The 23481-nt window shown below is 36.4% G+C and overlaps 1 protein-coding gene across 5 annotated transcripts in view; it reads left to right on the top strand.

Moving 5' to 3' along the window:
* MBD5 (methyl-CpG binding domain protein 5) overlaps positions 1-23481 on the top strand; it is a 159714-nt gene that overhangs the window by 115435 nt on the left and 20798 nt on the right. For 3 of the 5 annotated variants that reach the window (XM_027561265.1, XM_027561274.1, XM_027561257.1), the window contains 3 exons: positions 8185-9210; positions 10900-11108; positions 14878-16086. In XM_027561265.1, coding sequence (XP_027417066.1) covers positions 8185-9210; positions 10900-11108; positions 14878-16086 — 2444 coding nt within the window. The remainder of the gene's footprint in view (positions 1-8184; positions 9211-10899; positions 11109-14877; positions 16087-23481) is intronic. The other 2 variants (XM_027561281.1, XM_027561289.1) reach the window with 1 other exon arrangement.

Raw genomic sequence — 23481 nt, 5'->3', positions numbered from 1 at the left:
CTTTTTCACTTTAAAATGCCTTTTATATTCTCACTTTTTGGTAATAAACATTTAATCAGCTCTTCTAAACACATGAAAATAAAGTCCTGTGAAGGGGCAGAGTATGAGTTTGTACCAAAAGAGTAAATAATTCAGTCATTTCTTTGCCTTAACTCTTAAAGATATACATCGACTAACAAGAATATAAATACACCTGTGAATAAATATATGCTCATGAATATTTATATATATATTTTTTAACTCTGGAAAAGAAAGTGTTTTTTCAGCACAAAATACATTTGATTGAAACTCAGTGCAGCCTCTGAACTGGTAGGTATAAGAAACTTAGAGACCACAAAAGGATACTTCATATATAAGCTTGGCTTTTTGTTCTCTGTATTTATTTATTCTTAGAACATCCTAGTAAAGAAAGGGAAACTGTCATTCCCTTCATTTGAGGTTATAGTTGCAAAAAGGTTATGGGATAAAAATACTCCAGGATGGATTATTGTACATGTTAGCTCTCTCAGGATATGGGACGTTTGAAGGGAAGTAAGCCTCTTGTCTAATGTAGACATACAGTGAAAAAAGGCAAAGATTGCTTTAAGGCTGTGACTGAATTAACAATAGTTGCTATTGAAAGTATTTCCACCCAAGTTTTTAAATGCCTAGATTCCTCATCTGATTGATGCACAGACTTCTAGGTTGAAAGTTGCCCTTTGCTCTTGTTTTTTAATCAAATACCAAAACTATATTAAATTCTTGATTATGTGATAAAAATCTATGTCTATTCTTTTAGATAAATTTTTGCAAAATGAGCCATTTCTTCTTTGCTGTAAGATATTTTTACAACAGACAATGTCTTGCTGTTTAAGAAGGTTTCCTAATATCAGGGTTACACCACTTGCTTTGTTTACATAATCCAGGTTTAATGTTTCCTCGTGTACAAAAAAAGGAATTAAAATATGTTTGATTTTAGACATTGAGTCTATGTAATCAAAAGTGAGAACTCATAGTGGTGTGATATGTTTGCTGATTCAATGGTCTATTTTGTACCTTTCAAGAAATAAATTGTCCCAGTGTGCAAATTGGGAGAATTCTATTCTATTGCAATACACTAAGCTTACTTATAAAACCACTATAAATCCTTAAGATCTCAAGGAGATGCCTAAGCTTTATTTACTAAAATCAAGTGGTCTAAAAATATTGAAGTAGCCTTTAAAAGTACCCAAATTCTAGGCAGTAAAGTTAACTCTACCAAGATCTGACTCATTAAAAAAAATGCTGAAACATATTTCCTACAGTGTCATCAAAACATTTCATTTCCATGTGCATGTAGTACTAAATCAAATCATAAACTTCTACCTTCTAGGAACTTCTATCACACAACATTAATGCTAACAAAGGAAAGAGTAGAGTAAAAGTTATTTTCTAAGAATTATACTTTTGGCAAAGTCAAAGTAACAACTCACCATTTTACAGATTTAGAATGGAACTAGACAGAAGTCTGCAGGAGTTGCCAAGATACTCCAGGGGTAGGAGCTAATCCAGGGAAATTCAGAATCTCTCTCCAAGACCCACGGGTACAGGTATAGGAGAGAGTAGTATTTATCACAGATGCCCTAGAGCAGGGCTCCTGGACTGCATAACTCCACAGGGATACCTGCCGCACTAGAGTCTGATAAGTATGCCTCCTGAAACACAGCTCCATAGATCATCCCCACAGAGCTGAGCAACTGAGAGGCCTGATCCTAAAGCAGTGTTTTTCAAACTTTTTTTTTACATCTAATTTCTTTCTAACAAGAATTAACTTGGATTCCATTTCACCAAAGAGAAGTTTTTAATGTACAACAAAAATTTCCTGAAAAAACCCTCCATGTGATGCACTCTGCCATTCTGTCTCATCATATCTTATCCTATCTCGTATTTTTATGACAGTCATGATCCACTGAAATTATTTCATCACCCACTAACAGAGCATGCCCCAGCATTCACATGTATAAGTTAACAGAATCAGTTTCCACAAAATAATATCATGGCTATGCATTGTACTTTTTTTTCTTTACTATTTCATTTATCAAAATATACTGATTGAGGGTATATGAAATTGATTTTACAGCCTTTAAATAGCTCTAAACATTGTCTTAAAATATTCATGAGGTAGTTAAGTCCGTATCGAGCATCTAGTATGTGCTCAGCACTGTTTAGCACTGAAGATAAAATAGTATACAGTGGAAGGACACAAAGTTAACTGTTAATAACCTAGAAACTACTTGCTCTGCTCATTAAACAAAATGGGGCGAACTCCCAGTTCGAATATTGACAGTTGGAGCATATTAACTGTTATTCTAGCATACAGAGGGAACAGAAATCCTACCAACCAAGAGAATTAACCTCTTCTCTCAGCATTTGTTTCCTTACAATAACTATTAAGAAAAATGTGATAAAAAGCATTTGTAAAACAAAAACCATTGTTACTTGAGAAACTGAAAAATCTCAAGCTTTTTTTTTTTCATTTCAACAGCTTTTAGAGTAATCCTATGTGTTAATAGAGGAACCAGAAATGATCAGTAATAAAACACACAATTTTGTCTGACCCCATAAGAATGGCCTCCTTGATCCAGTCATCATCACTCTGACCTCATACTCCAAGGTACAGGCTACATTCCTTCCTTCCACTGGTCTTGCCTCTTCCCTAAGAGGTTGGCCCTATTGACTGCAGAGAGTATTTTCTCAGATACTGCCACCAGTTCCTCCCCACTCTTACTCCTAAGTTGTTTTGGTTTTCGGTGAAGAACAAATAGACACTAGTTCCTAGGGCTTCCTGTCTACTTCTGGTAAAGGAATGCTGAGTGTTTATATCAACATCCAAGGTACAAGACAGAGACTGGTATATCTTTGTAAATACATGTTACCATGTCATTACTAAGGCTTGGGAAACTAATGTTGGAAGATCTAGACTGCTCATAAAAGTTATCTTTCAATTTTTTAAATCAATCCTTTAAATAGGAGAATTTTTTTCTCTTTTCATGGGATTGAAAAGTATATTTACTAGACTCACCAGGGCATGATATTTTCTTCTGTCTCTAGAAGCATTCATTTTTAAGGATTATCATTGATCCTGTTTGCAATTGAAATACACTTGCCAAAGCAAATGATAAAGGTCAGATAGTGAAGGAGTACCTTCTATATGATTTATTTCTTAGGTTCTTGAATTTTGTGGCTAAAAAATCAGTATTTGGGCTTATCAATTTAGAAAAAGTTTTATAGCATGAAGTTATATTTACCAAAATTGGGACTGTAGGCCGAACTGGTGTTATGGCATTTTTAAATTATTTTTAATTGAAAGATAATTGCTTTACGATATTGTGTTGGTTTCTGCCATACATCAACATGAGTCAGCCATAGGTACATAGGTCCCATCCCTCTTGAACCTCCCTCCCACCTCCCACCCCTTCCCACCCCTCTAGGTTGTCACAGAGACCCAGTTGGAGTTCCCTGAGTCATACAGCAAATTCCCATTATAATGATATTTTTAAAACACTTGTTGGTCAATTGGAATGAGCCTTATGCCCTCCCTGTGCACATACAAAGAAATGTGCAACAGTATTAATACTTAAGGGCCAACTATGAAAGAGTTTAGCCTAATATGAACAACGGCTTTTCTCAGAGTATTAGTGACAAGAGAAAAAAAATCTAAAGAGGTAGATGGTACTTTTTTTTTGAAAAGCAATTTTTTTTAAATGAAACATCTCAAGAATGAAATTTAGTAACAGGAAAAATATCCTTTAAAAAATCCTAAAAAGAAATTACTGATGCTATTTCTGTATAAACACTCATACACAGACACACATACATTATAAATTATATGTGTGTGTGAAGAATACAGTTTACATCTGAAAATCTGCCCCACAGGAAGAACTCCCACTGTTGTTTCCTAATTGTACTGGACTATCTCAATCTCTGATTGGGTGTCTAGGAATATGATCTCACACCAGGGATGTTTGTTTGGGTAGCTTTCCAGTCTTAATTTCTTACTTCTTTAAAAGTAACAGCAAACAATGAGAAAAAGAAGTTATGCCAGTTTGTGGTGCCGCTGGCTGGTGTGAGATAAAAATTCTTTCCAATTAAAGGACTTTTCCAGCTTGCTAACTTGTTCCAGGCTCCCAGCTGCCTTTTAGTTATTTAACTGCTAAATGTTCAGTGAATAGTTTGCTTTTTTTAAAAAAAAAAAAAAACCCAAAACTATCTCCTTCATTAGATTAAGCACAAAACAGCTGCTCCCACCAAAAAAAATCAGCTTTGAGAAAACATTTGTCCCCATATGCTTCAACAGATGATAGTTTTTTATGCAGAGATAAGTAGTAAGTTCACCAGAGAATGCCTATTCAGGATTAAGTGGTTCAAAAATAAGCAATTTCCAGTTTTCCTTCCAGCTATAAAAATTGATGGGATCCTCTTTCAGTGACCCCAACAATAATGAGTGACTATAAGAATTCAGAGTACTTTGGGATGGACCTCTTCCTCTGTAAGATTATTTTAACTCTCCAGCATACCTGGGAGTCTTCTAAAGTAACTTGACATCTTCCAACCATCTCCTTTTCAGCAGCCTTTATCTCCTGGCACTGGACCAGGAGATAAAGAGTCAGTTTTCACAATACAAGAGTTAAAATACACGATACAAGTCAGTTTTCACTTTCTCTACTAATGGGTGGTATTCTCTCCTCCACATACACACTTGCCACACACAGAGAGCAAGTGATCTGATTTCTAGAAGTTGAATGCATGTTTTACAATCTTAATAGATTGATTCAACCAACATTTTTTGAATGCCAACCATGTGTTAGAGACTCTTGGATCTTGGAAATACGAGGGAAATAAGTAATCCTTGTCTTTAATGGTTTAGAAAGATGACTTTAAATACCTTCACTGCTTGTCTAAGGCGGCAGCAGGTTTAACCAGGGTTGGGAGGGCTGGAGTGGGTAGAAAATCAGCGTACAATATTTTCAGTCATATTTCTTTGTTTTGAGGACACATAGGATTCTTATTACCCTCCATATACTTTATTACCTCCTTGTCTATTTTTAAAATTATTTTGCTTCCACTTAGAAGCCCATTGTTTCCTTTTCCACTCTCAAATCCCAGATCAAAGGTTACCACTTGCTTAGTTTTTCCTAACACCTTCAGTTTTACGATTGTCCCCTTGTTATATACCTGCTATAGTGCCTAGCATATTGCCTTGTAGTTATACTAACTTTATGAAAAGAGCTTTAAAATTTCATGGTTCATAATAAGCTCTCAATAAATGTTTATTTGAGACAGACAGGTAGATCTGTGTGTTTATCACTGTGTGTTTATCACATTGTCTAAATTCTGCTTTCCTGAAAGAATAGGCAGGGTGTTGTGTTATTGTTGTTTGTCTGTATCATCATTTTTATCCTTTTGTTCAGCAGAGTATACTTGATTGTTAAATTGGGTGTGTTGAAAACTAGGGAAAATAAAAAATATGCCTTGATCCACGTATTACCCTTAAGAAGCTTGTGATACTCACCACCTTCTTGTTTGCAATGCAAAATTATACCCAGAATAACCATATTTTCTTTATTGTAATTCCTCAAGAATATTTAGATGGAGAACTTTTAGAATAATGTCCCCAAATGATTACTTTCATAAATCCTCAAAATGGATGTTTCTGTTTCACAAAATAAAGATAAAAGAGTAATAACCTATAAGGAAATCCTTCATCTACAAAGCCTTGTATACACACTAGACTATTTCAGAAATGTACTCTTGACTGTGATTAGAGAAATGATGATCTGTACATTTAAATATGTCATTATTATTTAGCAGATAGGGGAAAAAGCCAGAGATAGTGATTACTAGTAAATAAGAGTTTTTATTAGCTTGTTCAAAAAAATGGTTTCCAAATGCAAATAAAGCAAAATACCTATTTATGGAAATGGCAGCAAGATTTAAGGAGCACTGAAATGTTTAAGGTGTTACTGTTTTTTATCACTGATCTGAATTAATATTTAAAGATTTGTATACCCTATGCCTACCTCAGCATCTTATCTCCTTTAAATGCAACAGTGAGAGCTTTAAAAAAATAAATAAAGTAGACCACAGCAGCTAGAAGACTTGCAAAGTCATACTATAGAAATATATGTGTTGGATATGCTGATTTTATACTCCGTACTGTTACGACATCATCACAACTAACTTTAGCTACTAATGTCAATAATGATGACAATGATAGCTCCTTTTATTTGTATACTTTTACATGTTGCAAGCCTTTCACTTACCTGTCTTTGATGCTCACAACAATCATGCCAGTGAATTTCCTTAGAAAATTTCAAAGGTAGGAAACTTTCATATACAGGAAGATGTCCATTCCCATGTTATATATAATAATGAAAAAATCAAAATATGAATGCCAAACTTTATCAGGTAGTTCAATAAATATGATCAGTCTACATGCTACATGGTTAAAAGTATTCATATAGAGTCTATATATCAAAAAGGAAAAACCCTTGTGTTATTCTGATAGAAAATAAGAAAAATATATCATTGTATTTGTACTTCTATTACAACTATGGAAACATTTCTGTGTATTTGGACAAGGCCTCAGTGGTAACATAGTCATATATAAAGTTTGTTGTGATGGCATAGCACAGCAGTAAAATGTTTGAATTATTTTAGATTTTCAGTAACACTGTATTGTTCATTATAACATATACATGTCTAATACTTTAATAAATGTATGTGCTTATAATAACTAATATTTGCTAAATGTATATATTATTATAAAACAATGCATTTCTTTAGGGTAAGACATTTTCCAAAAGATGCTTGTAGGTTCCTTTTCAACAGAATGTGATTCTCACCCTCCCCACACCCACCTTGTACATCTGGATCACCAGGGGTGATTTCAAAGAATACTACTGCCCAGGCTGTACCCCAAGAGATGAGTTCTGTGCTGATCTTGGTTAGGACCCAGACATTGGTTGGTTTGTTGGCTTGTTTGTTTTGTGCAGCTTGGATTGGTAACAACTAAAACAATTATGATACACAACTCTAATTTTATTATTAAATTCCTTGAATTTTCATCTTTAGCATACATAAGATTTTCACAATTAAGAATACCATTGGATGAAGACTGGTTAAGGAATCATGAGTATAAAGTATCTTTATGCTATTAGAATGACAAAGATTTAAAAATAATGATAAACACAGTGTTGATGAGAAAAATGAGCACTACCGACATTGTTTATAGAAATATAAATGGAATGCATATTGATCAGCTACACTGGAGGGCAGTCTGACAATGTGTATCCAGAGCTTTAAAATATATGTAAACCTTTTGTCCCTGGAACTCTACTTTTAAGAATTTTTCCTTAGAAAACAATTGAGCATATTAGCAAAGATGAGTAAATAAGAATGTTTATCATAGTGTTGTTTAAAATAGTAAAAGATTGTAAATTATCAAAATATCCACAACTGTGGATTGAATAAATTATGGTATATCCATACATGGATACTAGTCAAATAGATCTATAGTTAACATGAAAGAATAGTAACAATGTATTGATAAAAGAAAAGTTACAAAACAATATGATTCTGTTTTTGTTAAAAATATATGTAACATATATGTGTGTGTGTGTGTGTGTCTGCATATGTAATACATACATACAGGTGGAAAAGCCCAGAAAACTATACACTAAAATATTAATATATCTACATAGGTACTTTTTATTATCTGTTTTATATTCTCATGCATATTCTATTTGGTTTTTTCCCCTAAAAGAAAATACTAGTAATATAAAGACCAAAAACTTTTTTTTTTATGTAAAAATATATTTTGAAAAATGAAGCCTTGTTACTTTTTTCTAACCAAATGAATGGACTACAACACAGCTTTCCCCATTTTCACTTTGTCCGGCTGTGAAAAACAAGATATTTGACAGAACAGCTATTTCTTAAAGTGCTAAACTTCTCCAGAATATTTACATTCAAAGTAGATTAAGAGGTATGAAGTTGAACTTGTTTCATTAACGTGTCAGATCATCTCTAATTACAATTAATCTGGTTAGCCTCTATAAAGATGGCATGTAATATATTCATCGAAATATATCTCAATGTATTTTTATAGAGAAGTCTTCCTTAACCTCCGTAATTAATAAATGGGTTTTTTCCCCTTTCTTTCAGGCGGTTCAGGACCATCCTCCTCCATAGCCATAGCTGGCATCAACCACCCTGCCATCACAAAGACAACATCTGTTCTTCAAGACGGCGTCATAGTCACCACCGCAGCTGGAAACCCACTGCAGAGTCAGCTGCCCATTGGGAGTGATTTTCCTTTTGTTGGCCAGGAGCACGCACTTCATTTTCCATCCAACAGCACTTCAAACAACCATCTTCCACACCCCTTGAACCCCAGCCTCCTCAGTTCTCTACCTATCTCTTTGCCAGTGAATCAACAGCATCTCCTAAACCAGAATCTATTAAATATCTTCCAGCCTTCAGCAGGAGAAGGCAAGTCTGAGATCAACCTCCACCCTTTAGGTTTTCTCAACCCGAATGTAAACGCTGCTTTAGCTTTTCTCTCCGGTGACATGGATGGGCAGGTATTGCAGCCTGTTCACTTTCAACTCTTAGCAGCCCTGCTTCAGAACCAAGCCCACGCAGCTGCCATGCTTCCCCTGCCATCTTTCAATCTGGCCATCTCAGATATTTTGCAACAGCAAAATACCCCCTTACCCTCATTAACACAGATGACAGCCCCACCAGACCATTTGCCAAGCAATCAGTCAGAGAACAGCCGAGCTGAGACCCTTTTAACCAACCCCCTGGGGAACCCTTTACCAAGCTTTGCAGGCAGTGACACTACTTTTAACCCCCTCTTCCTCCCAGCTGTCACTGGGGCCTCAGGATTAATGGCCTTGAATCCCCAGCTGTTGGGAGGTGTCCTGAACTCGGCATCGGCCAACACCGCTAATCATCCAGAGGTTTCCATAGCAACTTCTTCCCAGGCAACCACTACCACAACCACTACATCATCAGCAGTGGCAGCACTGACTGTCTCAACACTTGGTGGGACAGCAGTGGTGTCAATGGCAGAAACATTGCTGAATATATCTAATAATGCTGGGAATACACCTGGTCCAGCTAAACTCAACAGTAACTCTGTGGTGCCACAGCTACTTAACCCTCTACTGGGGACAGGTCTGCTTGGTAAGTTAAATTTTTTCACAAGTTTTTACAAAAGAAACGTTTTTCTAATTCTATTTTCTCCTTTAAAAAAAAACCTCCATTTTGTCACACTATTTTTAAAAATGTTTTTGTTATGTCACAGCTTGCTTAAGGAAGAACTAAATATAATAACACCCACATACAACCATAGTTATACAAACATGAAAATGACTTTTTCCTTTTCCCCTATTCTAGAAATACTAAATGTCATTTTAATCTGCCTTCTCTCCTAATTCTGATGCCACCTAAACCTAACCTACTCATCATTCTCTTAAGCCAAGTAGTGTCTTATTTTTCAAATAATTAAAGCACAGGTACACCTTAAAAATAACATTTATTTGAATTTTAGTTGATGTGGCATCACAGGGTTAGTATGAGCAGCTGCACTGTGGATGAAAACAGTTTGAGGAAGTGCTTTTCCAGGTGATCCCTAAATTAATGAAACTAAATGCTTATCCATAAGAAACTAAATGCTTAAAATAAGAAACAAGACATAAAAACATTCAAAGTTAATGCTTGCCCAAGTTCAAGGAAACAAATAGCTACTGCTCGGTTTTCTCAAACAGTATTATTCTTTAGAACTTTGTGGCTTAAAAACAAAATCCTTTATGTAGATTATCTTATCTCAAAAAATTTATAAAATCTTGTCAAGTATATTCAGCTGTTTGATGCCGGTAATTGTAGTATAGAGATGGTGCCCATAAAGTCTGGAAACATAGGCAAATGTACATGATATTGTCAAGGGCATCTTCAGTAGCTAAAAAAATAATATGTTTCTAGTTTTCATAAGCACCTTTATAAAATAGTTTAATTACTCCTATTTGGCAATCAAATTAGTGTAGTAAAGAACCTAAAAAGCGCTACAGATTTCAAGTCATAGGACAATTTCTATGACATTATCCTCAAAATAAGGTCAATGTAATTTCAAAACAAGTTAATTTTGAAGTTCGAATATAACTTTGGTATTAACTATCGAAGCCTGGTGGGCTGCTGTCCAATTGGGTCGCACAGAGTCGGACACAACTGAAGCGACTTAGCAGCAGCAGGAGCAGCATCCTATCTGATTATATAACATTTATTCTTTATGACTATGACAGTGAATTTTTCTGTATTACTAGCTTTATTTACAATTTTAATTTTAGGTAACCAAAATACCGAATACATATTTTATGTAAAAACAAAATGTATATTAAAACAGACAAAATACATATTAATACATATTTCTAAACCAAATTTAATTTGATTTGGTGGTAGTTATTATTATGGCTTGAGAACTAAGTTTTGTAAACAGGCCTGGTCAGGCCCACGTATTTTAACTATCTTATGATTGCTAAAAGCATTTAGGGCTAATTTTAACCTTTAATTGTGGTTGCTTTAACAAAAATGGCTTCAAGGAATTCTATGACACTGAAGATCAATATATAAGGATTGGCTAATGGATAGACCAAAAACTAACTAGTCTCTCCATGATATGAAAGATAAATAATGATTATGAAAGATAAATAAGAAAATTAGTCTTTCTTACCACTTAGTAAGACTTTGAGGAGAAAAAGAGAAAAGAGTTACCATGTAAGTCTAGTTTTTAGTTTTTTTTAGAAATCCTCAAGAAAGATAGGCATAGGACCTCCAAAGAATCACATTGACTTATATTTTATATTTTTCATACTATAGGTGACATGCCCTCAATAAACAGTACTTTGAATAACCATCAACTGACTCATCTACAGTCGCTGTTAAACAACAATCAGATGTTTCCTCCAAATCAGCAGCAGCAGCAACTTCTTCAGGGGTACCAGAATCTCCAGGCATTTCAAGGACAGTCCACAATTCCTTGCCCAGCTAACAATAACCCCATGGCTTGTCTGTTTCAGAATTTCCAGGTACTCTCCTTTCCTGGGTTACTTTAGTAGAAAACAATGTTTACTACTTGTTTTGCTAAATTGGGAGAAACAGACAAAAGAAGGTGATTATGTACCTTTTCACCTCTACTTACTATTATTCCTCAGTAATGTTGTTAAAGTTTCAGTGTTTTTGTTTGAAGCATTTTATTTTGTCTGAAGCATCTCAGTGGTCCTTTAGAAGTTGTTATTAAAAACTGATCATGTTACCCTCTTAAACTCTTGTGGTTTCCCATTGCTCCCAGGGCTTCCCTGGTGACTCAGTGGTAAAGAATCCACCTACCAATGCAGGAGACTGGGGTTCCATTCCTGGGTCAACAAGATACCCTGGAGAAAGAAATGGCAACCCACTTCTGTATTCTTGCAGGAAATCCCATGGACAGAGGAGCCTGGTGGGCTATATTCCATGGGGTCGCAAAAAGAGTTGGATACAACTTAGCAGCTAAACAACAACATTGCTCCCATGATTAAAATCCACATCCTTAACGTGTTTACCCTGCCTCACTCTCCAGCACCAGTTCACACCACTCTCTCCCTGGCTTCAGCCACTTGGTCTTCTTTTAGTTCTAAAAACAAATAAACTCCTGATAGATTAAGGAGCTGGATGGAAAGAGGAACATTAAATAAATACATGAAGAAAATATAGAAGATTTTTAAATAATCTTAGGGTAGAAAAGGCTCTTTCAGCAAGGCACAACCAAGGAGTCAAAAAAGAGGTGACAGAGTTGAATACATAAAACTTTAAATCTGTACGATTAAAGATATTCTAAACAAAGTTGAAGACAGGTGGCAACCTGGCAGAAGTTACTGGGTTGGCCAGAAAGTTTGTTCATTGGCCACATCCAAACAAACTTTTGGCCAACTTAATACATGCATAATAATAGCAACTAATTGCCATTCATATTTTAAAAGCTCCTACAAATTAGGAAGAAAAAAGAATCAATTAGAAAAATGAGCAATAGAAATGAACAGACATTTCAGAAAATTAAATAATAATTAGTAATAAACATGAATAATCAGAATTATACAAATTACAACATTACTATGTCCATCAGATAGTTATATCCTTTGCTAACAGAGGAGTGGGGAACTGGATTCTTTCAGATATATTGTTGGTCTGATTGTATGCTGACATAGTCCTTTTAGAGGGTGATTGATAGTTTATCAATTTTACACACACACACACATACACACACATATATGTGTGTCTATATATGTGTGTGTCCTTTGACCCACAAGTTCAACTTTGATATTTTGGAGAAATCAAGGCACAATCTAGAATGTTTTGTTGCAATTTGATTTGTGGTGTCAAAAATTAGAAACCACTTAAGCAACCATCAGTAGGAAAATAGTTAAATATTGAGTATGTTTTGCTATTTTCATCTATCTAGTAGATTCGAAGATTAGGTAGGTTTATATAATCTGATATAGACAGATCCACAAGATTACAGAACTCCAACACTGTTGTATTATAGAACAGTACTAAAATATAATACCACTTATATGAAAAAAAGAAATGAGGCAAGGGGAAAGGAAGGTGTGAAAGAAAGAAGGGAAACTAGATGTGCAGCTGCACACTTAAGGTATTAAAAACAAGTCTATGAGGATGTATTCGAACACTGATCACTTTTGAGAAAGAAACGGAATCAGAGTGGGATACAAAAGTATAGATTTGGGTGGGAAAGTGATGAAGAAAGCTTTTCTCTTTTGGACAATGAAAAAATACTCATATAATAAAATAATTTAGAAGGGAAGAATAAGCTCTCAACCATGTCAATGAGTAAATAAGTAGGTAAAGCCTGAAGGGAATCCATTAGATTTAGCAGTTAGAACAACAGTAGCTTGAATGCAGTTTTTGCGGAGTTGTGGGAGCAGGAGCCAGATTGCAATGGATGGAAGAATGAAAAATAAATTAGAGTTTGGATTACTCTTTTTAAAACTTTTTAAAACCTAACTACAAAGAACATAACAGAAATAAAATAGTGCCCCAAGGTAGGCATAGGTTGAATGCAAACTTTTATTGATAAAATATGGAAGCCATGCACATAGTTGAATGCTAAAGAAAAGAGACAAAGAAAAAAGTAGAAGAGATTGAACATAAAGAAGAGACGGGGTTAACAGATAAGGCAAGATCCCTGAGGAAAGGCTTGGTATCCAGAGCATAAACAGAGGACTTACTCAGAGGGCAGAGGGAGCGCCTCTTACACTGGGAAGCGGGACAGGACCAGGGACACTGTGCAGGGAACTGTGTGCTGCCAGAAGGCAGGGAGTAGCCAAGTATAAGAATAATGAGAACTCCTAACCTATAAACTTGATTATCTCTGTTAAGTAGGGTCAAATACTAAGAGTAATGTGGGAAATAGTATAGCAGCTGGCTTGAGGAAGTGGATAAAATCTGAATAGTTGTGACAGAGAGTGATACCTAACCAGAGGATCATAGGATTGATGGGAATACAAACCCCCAGCTGAGATTGGAAGCCATAAGTTCCTATGGATAGATACTCAGCATCCTCACTGTGCATACAGATACAGAAGGCAGGCAGCTAAATTGACCCAAGATTGGAATTTTTATCTGGTAGGTGTAGATAAGGGGAGAATGGCAGGAAAGTAGTTATGTTGCTGATGGATCCCAGGTTCTGGTTTAGCAGGAAAAGATGTAAAGACAGGAAGTGAGTGATCGTGGGTCAGTGAAGCAGGGGGTGGGGGGACGGGAAATCCAAAGTATCAAGGTTCTGGAGAGCAATTCTTAGCTGGGGTTGGTGAAACTAGAATAACCTGTGGACTTTTTCAAAGTGCACTCATCATGCCCATGATGAGCATTGATACTCTTCACTGGCCATTTCCTCCCATCACCTCTTCCCAATGAAGCATCACCTCCGAGGCCACTGTTGTCACTGTTGGCAGCGTGGGAATGTCCCTCAGGCAGTTACCCAGTAAGGGTGAAGAGCTGGTGTTACTACCCTACCTAAAGATTTCAAAAATTCAGTGTCATCTCAGAAATAGTTTGGGGACTTCCCAGGTGGTACTAGTGGTAAAGAATCCTCCTGTCAATGCTGGAAATGCAAGGGTCACGGGTTCGATCCCTGGGTCAGAAAGATCCTCTGGAGTGGGAAGTGGTAACCAAGTCTAGTATTCTTGCCTGGAAAATCCCATAGACAGAGGAGCCTGGCAGGATACAGTCTGTGGAGTTACAAAGAGGCAGACAGGACTGAGCACAACTCAACAGAAATAGTTTCATTGTTAAGAAAGGGGTGTATATATATATATTTTTTTTTGTTTTTGTTTTCTATTTCACTTAGTTCAGTAGAAATATCAATGAGTTAGAGATCATTTTTAAAACCTGTTTCCCTTTTTAATGTGAGCAATGCTGGTGACAGACTTGTTTCTCTCTTTGAATTCCAAGTTGAAAACCTGTAATGACACTAAAAACATGGAATCATCGCCTGGAAACCTTTTGTGTCCAACCACCTCAACTGTAATTTTTCCACAGAATGTTTAGTAATATGATTTTTTTTTAAATCTGTTATATGATTCCAATCAAAGAAACAGTACCCAAGTATAATCAAGACATGTCTTTCTATACAGAGTGACTTCTGATTTCATTTTTGAGTCTTATTCTGTCTTTATATGGCCTTCCTTGTTATAGTCATTGGTCTTCTGGTAAATCTTAAAATTACAGTCTTTCTCTTTAAGGACTTGAAATTTTTTTTTCTCTCTCTCTGTCTCACTACTTCCTGTCTATTTCTTTAAGGTGAGAATGCAGGAAGATGCAGCTCTCCTAAACAAAAGAATAAGCACTCAGCCGGGGCTCACAGCACTTCCCGAAAATCCAAACACTACACTTCCACCTTTCCAAGACACCTCTTGTGAGTTGCAGTCGAGGATTGACCCATCTCTAGGTCAGCAGGTGAAGGATGGCCTCATCATGGGGGGCCAAGGCGATGCTTCCGTAGATGCTATTTACAAAGCAGTCGTGGATGCAGCCAGCAAAGGGATGCAGGTTGTCATCACCACTGCTGTCAACAGTACAACTCAGATCAGCCCCATTCCAGCTCTGAGTGCCATGAGTGCCTTCACTGCTTCCATCGGTGACCCATTAAGTCTCCCCAGTGCTGTCAGTGCGGTCATTCACGGACGAAACATGGGCAGTGTGGATCACGATGGGCGGCTGAGGAGTGTGAGAGGGGCTCGGCTGCCTAGCAGTCTGGACCACGGGAAGAACTCCAGCGAAGGAGATGGCTTTGAATATTTCAAATCAGCAGGTTGCCACACATCTAAAAAACAGTGGGATGGGGAGCAAAGCCCTGGAGGGGAGCGAAACAGGTGGAAGTGTGAGGAATTTTTAGATCATCCAGGCCACATCCACAATAGTCCTTGTCACGAAAGGCCCAACAATGTCTCTACACTGCCATTTCTGCCTGGGGAACAGCACCCAATACTGTTACCACCGAGAAACTGTCAAGGGGATAAGATTTTGGAGGAGAATTTCAGGTATAATAACTACAAAAGAACTATGATGAGTTTTAAGGAGAGACTAGAGAACACTGTGGAAAGATGCGCACACATTAACGGGAACAGATCTCGGCAGAGTCGGGGCTTTGGAGAGCTGCTGAGCACCACAAAGCAAGACTTTGTCCTAGAGGAGCAATCTCCGAGCTCCTCCAATAGTTTGGAGAGTTCTCTGGTCAAAGACTACATCCATTACAATGGAGACTTTAATGCCAAAAACATTAACGGGTGTGTACCTAGCCCTTCAGACGCTAAAAGCATTAGTAGTGAAGATGACCTAAGGAACCCAGACTCCCCCTCTTCAAATGAATTGATCCCTTATAGGCCAAGGACGTTCAACGTTGGCGACTTGGTCTGGGGCCAAATCAAAGGACTGACTTCCTGGCCTGGAAAATTAGTCAGAGAAGACGACGTTCACAGTTCTTGTCAACAAAGCCCCGAGGAAGGGAAGGTATACCAATCTTTATCCATTGTCAAATACTAACCTTTGTTCAGATGTCAGTTCTTATTTTCTGTTATCATCACTTTGGATTCTTCATGACTCATTGAGGTCTCACAAACTTCTGGAGCATAAAATGAAGAGGGGATGGTTGTAGTCACCAAAATGTCATGTCGTCAAGTGGTGAGTTGTAAAGCATTTGTAGATCCCACTAGGGTTCAGCATGGCTCTGACCCAGGAACCAGATTTCCAGAATTTGGTTAACTTGGCCTTTCTTCCTTGCATGTGCCTAGTTCTTCATTCATACAGAGTACAAAGGCAAGTAACAATGATAGGGGGAGAAAAATCTGGTGGTTGTTGGAACCCAGCAATGTGGCAGGGGTCCTTCCAGGCGACAGAAAGCGCCAGGGGATTGGAACTCTCCCATGTGCTGATGTGTGATACACAAAACTGGGGAGAAGCTAACACTGGGGTGGAGTTGCAGCCATTTCTGGAAGCAGGAGGTAACATCTGAGTTTAGAATGGTGTCTCCTTTCAGGAAAAGTTCTGGGTCTTTGAAACATATGGAACTGTTTAACCCCATAGTCTGGTTCTACTTAACACAATCTGATCACATAAATTAAATGAAAACTTCTCCATAAAACTACCATTCAATTTAGAAGAAATTAGTAAGGGTCTTCTGAGCTTTCCCCCTCCCCACAATTGGTAGAATTGACTCACTAGGCAAGAAATGTACAGAATGTTCAAAGTAGATAGAAAAATTTATATCTGAGCAGGAGATGAAAATAATGCACATTCCCTACATAGGATGAAGAAACATGTAATTTTTCATCTCCTTAGGAAATAAAAATTCCTTTTACAGGTATATATTATTCTCTTAAAGATTATATTGTATAAAGCTATTTCAACTCTGCTCAAACCTCCACTGGCATTTAGGTTTAATGGCAAAGGAAACCAAAAGCATTTTGCCAGCACAATAAAAGGATTGTCTTTCTCCAAATGACCGGGAGGTCCTTAAACCCATTGCTTATAATGCCTAATATATACTTGTCAGGGTACACTTTCAGCATAATGTTTCTACCTTTGATAAGAAAATGAATTCCATATTCCTATTCATAAAACATTTTACTCTCTAATCTCTCCAAGACCAGACAAACATTCTTTGGGCTGATAAACCTAAATATTTTTGACAGTTTATTCAAGAAATAATTAGAAACAGCAAAATTGGGCTTTTATTATGATGTAGACATTGAACTGTTTTATAATCTGTGCAAATAAAATCAAGTTTTTTTTATGTGCCACTTTATCAAAAAAAAAAGCTTAACTAACAAAAAGATTATGGCTTCCCTTCCCTGGAAACATTCTTCCTGTCCTACAAGCCTTGTCTGAATATCTTTTTATGTCCTTAGGAGAATAAAGGCACGTACTTTTAACATATTTCAGTTTAAACCATGATCCTAATCTTCTGCTTAGTCTGTGTTAGCAAACTCCCGGGATTGAACTCCTCACTGATGTTTAGGGAGATGCACCTAAAAAAAAAAAAAATCAATATCTAAGAGTCCAAGAAACATTTTTTTACTTTATTTGAATAATCAGCTGGTTTTCAATCACTATAAAGTAAAAGTGTTTCACAAAATCCAGATCCTTTTTCCTTGTTATTGACAATAGATTAATTCCTAACAGGGAGCATAAAATTGTTTATGTAAATTCAAATATCCCCTCACCCATTGGCTGACATTGTAATTTTACATTCTTACAACTTTGATATCAAAATCTTGATAAAAAGATACACTAAAAATACTTTTAGTAAATCAGAGAAAGTAATTGAAAGCATACATTTAGAGATGAAAAACTAAAAATTTATAATGAAATATTAATGATAACACATGAAATATTTACCTGTCATTAAAAAGCAAAGTATATCAGTCTTAAAAGCTCTAGGGCACTTAACATTTTAAAATATCTCTGGTCTTTTCAGGACACCTCACTTTTGCACATAAACAAGCAAAGTGCTACTTCACAAGCCCTTTTTTTCTCCTATAGTTCACAAAACAAAGGAAGGTCTTCCTTATTAATGATGCCCAGCTAGTCAAACACCGTTCTCCGGAAAAGGTGAACACCAGAAAAGGTGAAATTTCAAAAACAGGTCTCTCTGACTTCAGCCAAATGTCCTTTGCCTGATGTCTTGGTGATCCTGGTTCATCTAGAAAAGATTAAACTGTGGTTAATATCTGTGTAAGACAAAGCATGATCTGTCTGAAAAGATTTCCTGTAAAACATATTTTACATTAAAATTGGTTTAAAACTGTGAACCAATTATGATGTAAATTTCATTTACATTGAACCTCTTAGTTCTCACAATGTCGGATACATAAAGCCTTGTGCATTTATAACCAGACTTATGCTTTTAAAAAGGTAAGCAGTACATTAGGTTTTCTTCCATATACTGTGGCAGTGCCTGACATTTTAATAAAGTCAAGAGAGAAAGAGACTGACTTCATGAACAATTTGTTTATTATAGTAAAATCTTATTAATTCCATCTTGCTGGTATGGAATGTGAACCATTTTCCCCTGTAATTCTCTCTGTAGTATCTCAGAAGAAACGGTTTGCAGAAAAATTTTCTTACACATAATCATTTAAAACCTTTTCAGCCTCTCCATTTTTCATACTAGTATTTCTATGTTCACCTGAGTAAATTAATCCAAGATGCTGTCAGACCCTACCAGATAGCATCTATGTTAATTCAAATTTTAGAACAGGTTTATTATCTCCTGCCACTCCCTATATCTCACAAACCTATCGTTTATTTTTTGTTAGTATCTTTGTTCTCAACAAGTCACTTCAAATTCTTTTTGGAAGCAGAGAAGAAAAAATCTGGGAAAGATTGAGGGCAGGAGGAGAAGGGGGCGACAGAGGAGATGGTTGGATGATGGCATCACCAACTCAATGGACATGAGGTTCAGCAAACTCCAGGAGATAGTGAAGGACAGGAAAGCCTGGCATGCTGCAGTCCAGCACAGGTCACAAAGAGTCAGTCACGACTGAGCAACTGAACAACAAAAACTAGAAAAAAAATAATTATCACGATTACAGGTAACTAATTCAGAATAAGCCGGACACCTCTCATGTTTTCAGGTTGCCTGAATAGTCTCTGGACTGATAGGTCAGGGCTGTGAATGGAGCAGGGACTGAGATCTCCAAGTTGTCCATAACCTGATACTTTAGCTAACTGTTTGTCATGAGTGTAAATGACTTGGTCAGCTTATGATTTAAAAAGACATTTTTAAATCTTCAGTGGGGTGTTAAATGTAGTAGAATTGCTAATAGTGCATTAGAAATATCCTGCAGTTTCCAAGATTACTTTCTAGGAGGTAGGATTTCTAACTATCAAATACTGTGTGAACACAGCAGAGGAGACTAGAGAGAAAGGGCTTTGGGCATTCTGATGTGAGCTTAAAAACAGCTCTACTAGTTACCTAAATGGTCCTGAGTGGGTGTATTAATTTCCAGAGCTCCTCAAGTGGGAATATTAATTCCTACTCAGAATGATGTTAAATGCAATACTATAAATAGATGGGGCTTCCGTCGTAGCTCAGTCAGTAAAGAATCTGTCTGAGATGCAGGAGACCTGGGTTCGATTCCTGGGTCAGGAAGATCCTCTGGAGAGGAAAATGGCAACCCACTCCAGTATTCTTGCCTGGGAAAATCCCATGGACAGAGGAGCCTGGCAGGCTACAGTACATGCGGTCGCAAAGAGTCGGACACAACTTTGCGACTGAACCATCCACCACCATAAATAGATGATACAGAAAAGAGGCTCAGTAAAAATTAACCTCCTCCTCTCTGTTCTCTGTATTAAACAACCTTATGAATTTGGATTCCACCATTACAAAATTGTGGTCATTTGACCTTCAATATTGTATACCTATCCATGAATTATCCATAAATAAAGGACTAATTAACCAAGTTGGGTATTAAAGGATAGTAATAACATATTTCATGAATGAAATAGTTAATAACTATTTTTTATGAACCTCAGGACATTGCATACAAATTGGCATATTTGATTATGAATTAATGTTAACTGTTCATTTTAGGCAGGAGTTCTACTTGGAAAGATTTTAAAGGACTTAGTTTGGTGAATAAACTTGAAAGTCCCCCTCTCCTCACTGTTTCTAAAAACTATAAACTCAGACATTCTTCCTCTACCCACCAACCCACCAAAACACTCAACAGTATTAATTAGTAGAGATTTTTAACAGTCTGTGAAAAGTTGGGCTGAATCACCCCTATTTAATACTGTCCCAATACTGAAGCTATGTTACAGCACTGGAAGGATAAAATGTGCCTTATATAATACCATTCAGGAAGTGGTATCTCCTTACTAATACATTTTCCCCTTGCCTATCAGTTTGTAATAAGAACATTCTAGAAGATATGTATACTTTTTCTAAAGAAGTGGTGCAGGTTTCTCTCTGAACCATGAACCCTTTATAGCTTCAGATTTAGCAGCCAAGAATAAGACCTCAGTGCTTAGTCAGAGCTGGAGAAATGTACTGCCAGATCTTGGCACAGTATTAAGGAATTCTTGGAGAGGAAAATGGCTTCTGCTGGCATTACACCTATACTCTATAATGTACAGACATTTTAACCCTGTGCAACTGTGGGGGGAGATGCTTATCTTTATGCATTTATTTCAATAATTATTTTAAAGCAGAAAAAATGTTCTTTTTTTTCCCTAAAACATATTTTGTTATTATCATCTACCATCTTTGATCTTACATTAACTAGCCTAAAAGTGTTGACTCAAATAATAATCAAAAAAATGAAAATTTTTTTTTCTAAGTGGTTTATTTTTATTTTTGAACATTGTCCCATTGGTCTTCGTATTTCGTTGTTCTTATGTTCAGTGTGTATTCTGACTGGAGGCAAATTTAGGCAAGAATTTATTTCTGTATTGGCACCAAAATGTTTCTTTTCAATGAAATGTTTGTTGTTGTTGGACAGGTAGAGACATTCCTAATTATCCAGAAGAATCACCTGGTTAAATGAAGAAGTTTTTAAAAGCAATGAGTAGGGTGCTCCTTCTCTAAATTCACTCTGACTTTTTTCCACATGGTTATATTTGGCAGGAGGAGATAAAAGTAGCTTTCTGAGTGTTGTTCAAAACAGACAGAACTCATCATTATTAAAACTCATGCCAGATTTATTTTGGGACAGTCACTTTCTGTTTGTTATTCACTATCACATGCACTCATGTTTTGATGGTATGGAGCAAAACCAGAGACGGCTTACAGTGGTATTCTGCAGATGTATAACCTAAGAAGTTGAGCCTGGGAACTAAATTTGGAAGGTGTGCCCTTCTGTGGTGTTTAAACACTTTTACTTTGAAGAATATTCTTTCTGGGCTTATCAGCGTTAGCTATTTGTGTTCTTTGGTACTGTCATTCTCTGTTGAAAGTATTCTTTGTATATTTCCTTTTCCATATATATTTTCTTAACCATTTCTGAAAATGAATTATTTTCTCTATACCCAATCAGTATCCACGATATTTGGGCTGCATTTTGACTGGTGGGGTGGCTGGGGCAATCAATGGTCTGCAGCAACAGAATATTTTTGAAAAAGAATAATTTTTGGAAAGTAATAAGCAAGATAAAATCCAGACAAAAGCAGTGCCTGATCAAAATTTGAAAGATAATAAAAAGGAAAAACTAGGTAACACCAAAAATATGAATATTGGGGAATAGACTAAACTGAGAACAAAGTTGAGGTAAACTTTAGTAATTGTGGAATACTGTGAAGCTTTTTTCCCCCTGAGGAAGATTAAAGAGGAAAAGGAGGGGGCCTGTCTCCCTTCCAACTGAGTATGGAGTTCTTGAGCTTGTCCATACAGTTGTCACGTGGTTACTAGCAAATGGAATCTCAAGTATGAGGCAAATACATGCTTCTGCTACATGAACTCTTCAACAGCGTATCCTTGAAAGTACAAGTTTATTCAAAACATTTAATTCTGTATGTATTATGGATCTATATAAAATTTGTTGTCACATTTAGAATAGATTTACTCTAGTCCTATAGTACAGTTCTCTAGTACTTAAAAATGCTTCTATATGAAGTGAAGATGAAAGGAAAAAAAAAACCCTCAGATAGTGCCACTGACTAAAACTGCAATAATGTCGATTGGCTTAGTCCATTTGAAAAAACTGTGGTTCACTTTATGAATTTTCCTTAAGTATTATTGTTAAATTCATCCTTTCTGTCACATGTGAGTCAACTTTCTACCGCAAATTATTTATCATTAATTCCCATACTTGAAAAAATATTGAAATATTGCACTTAAGTTAACAGGACTTTTTCAGGTTAAAGAGTAAAGTAGTTACTACTTAATAAATGTTTGATAATAAACCTAATAAATGCCTCATATTTGCTTACTGCTTATTGATTTTCCGAGATTTTAGCTCAAGTCACATGTTACCTATACAAATACTTAAAATTTGTCCTCAAATTCTTATTTACTCATTTTTTATTCATTCAACAAATATTTTTGACACATTATGTAGTAGGCACTGTTCAAACCACTTTAAAAATAACTTCTAGTCTTATTCTAAGATATATGTGAAAACATAGGTATAATGTTTTTGTATTTTTCTAATATAAATTTATATGAATATATCACTATTAAAAATGTTTAACGGTATATGTTCCACCTGAAACAGTTTCACATGCCACAAGTGGCACTTGGGAAAGACTGCATTGGTGTTTATAAAGCACCTTCATCCTTAGATAATCCAAGTAGATAATCTCAATGACCCATAAAGATGTGCACACCTATTTCCATTTGGACCTCAGGAAAGAGGCATTCCTAAAGACACAAACCACAAGCAGTTAAACCAAGGCTCAACCCTGGTCTCCTAACTCTCAGCTTAGTGCTCTTTGCATGATACTATTCCCCAGCAATAGGAACTGAGGACACTGTAAAAAAGGGATGGGGAAGTGAAGAAGGAACAGGGGCGGCTGAGGTCAGCTGCTTTCTCTCTGCTGTGAAATCTGTGATATGGCTGTGCTCTTGTCTTTTAACCTTTGTGTGACAGCTTAGCCTCAGCACTAAGTACCAGCAAAGGAATCACCAAGAGATTTAATCCTGTTATCGGGGATTAACACCTGAAGGGAGTTTTGACATCTTCTCTAGTTAATTGGCTCAAAAGTGATCTGGGATCTTTAATCCAGATTCTTCTAATATACACTGTAGCACACTTTCAGAGGGTCACTCTGTCTCTGAAATGTTTATGTCTTCTTTTATGTCATAGACTTACTTCTGAGATACACTCCATGCTACTGTGCTGACCTCAAATCAAACAATTATCAAATCTTTAATATGTGCCTTGTGAACAAAATAAGCAGCCA

This window comes from Bos indicus x Bos taurus, chromosome 2, assembly GCF_003369695.1.
Source record: "Bos indicus x Bos taurus breed Angus x Brahman F1 hybrid chromosome 2, Bos_hybrid_MaternalHap_v2.0, whole genome shotgun sequence".
In the NCBI taxonomy this organism is placed as follows: domain Eukaryota; kingdom Metazoa; phylum Chordata; class Mammalia; order Artiodactyla; family Bovidae; genus Bos; species Bos indicus x Bos taurus.
This window is presented reverse-complemented; position numbering and strand designations above follow the sequence as displayed.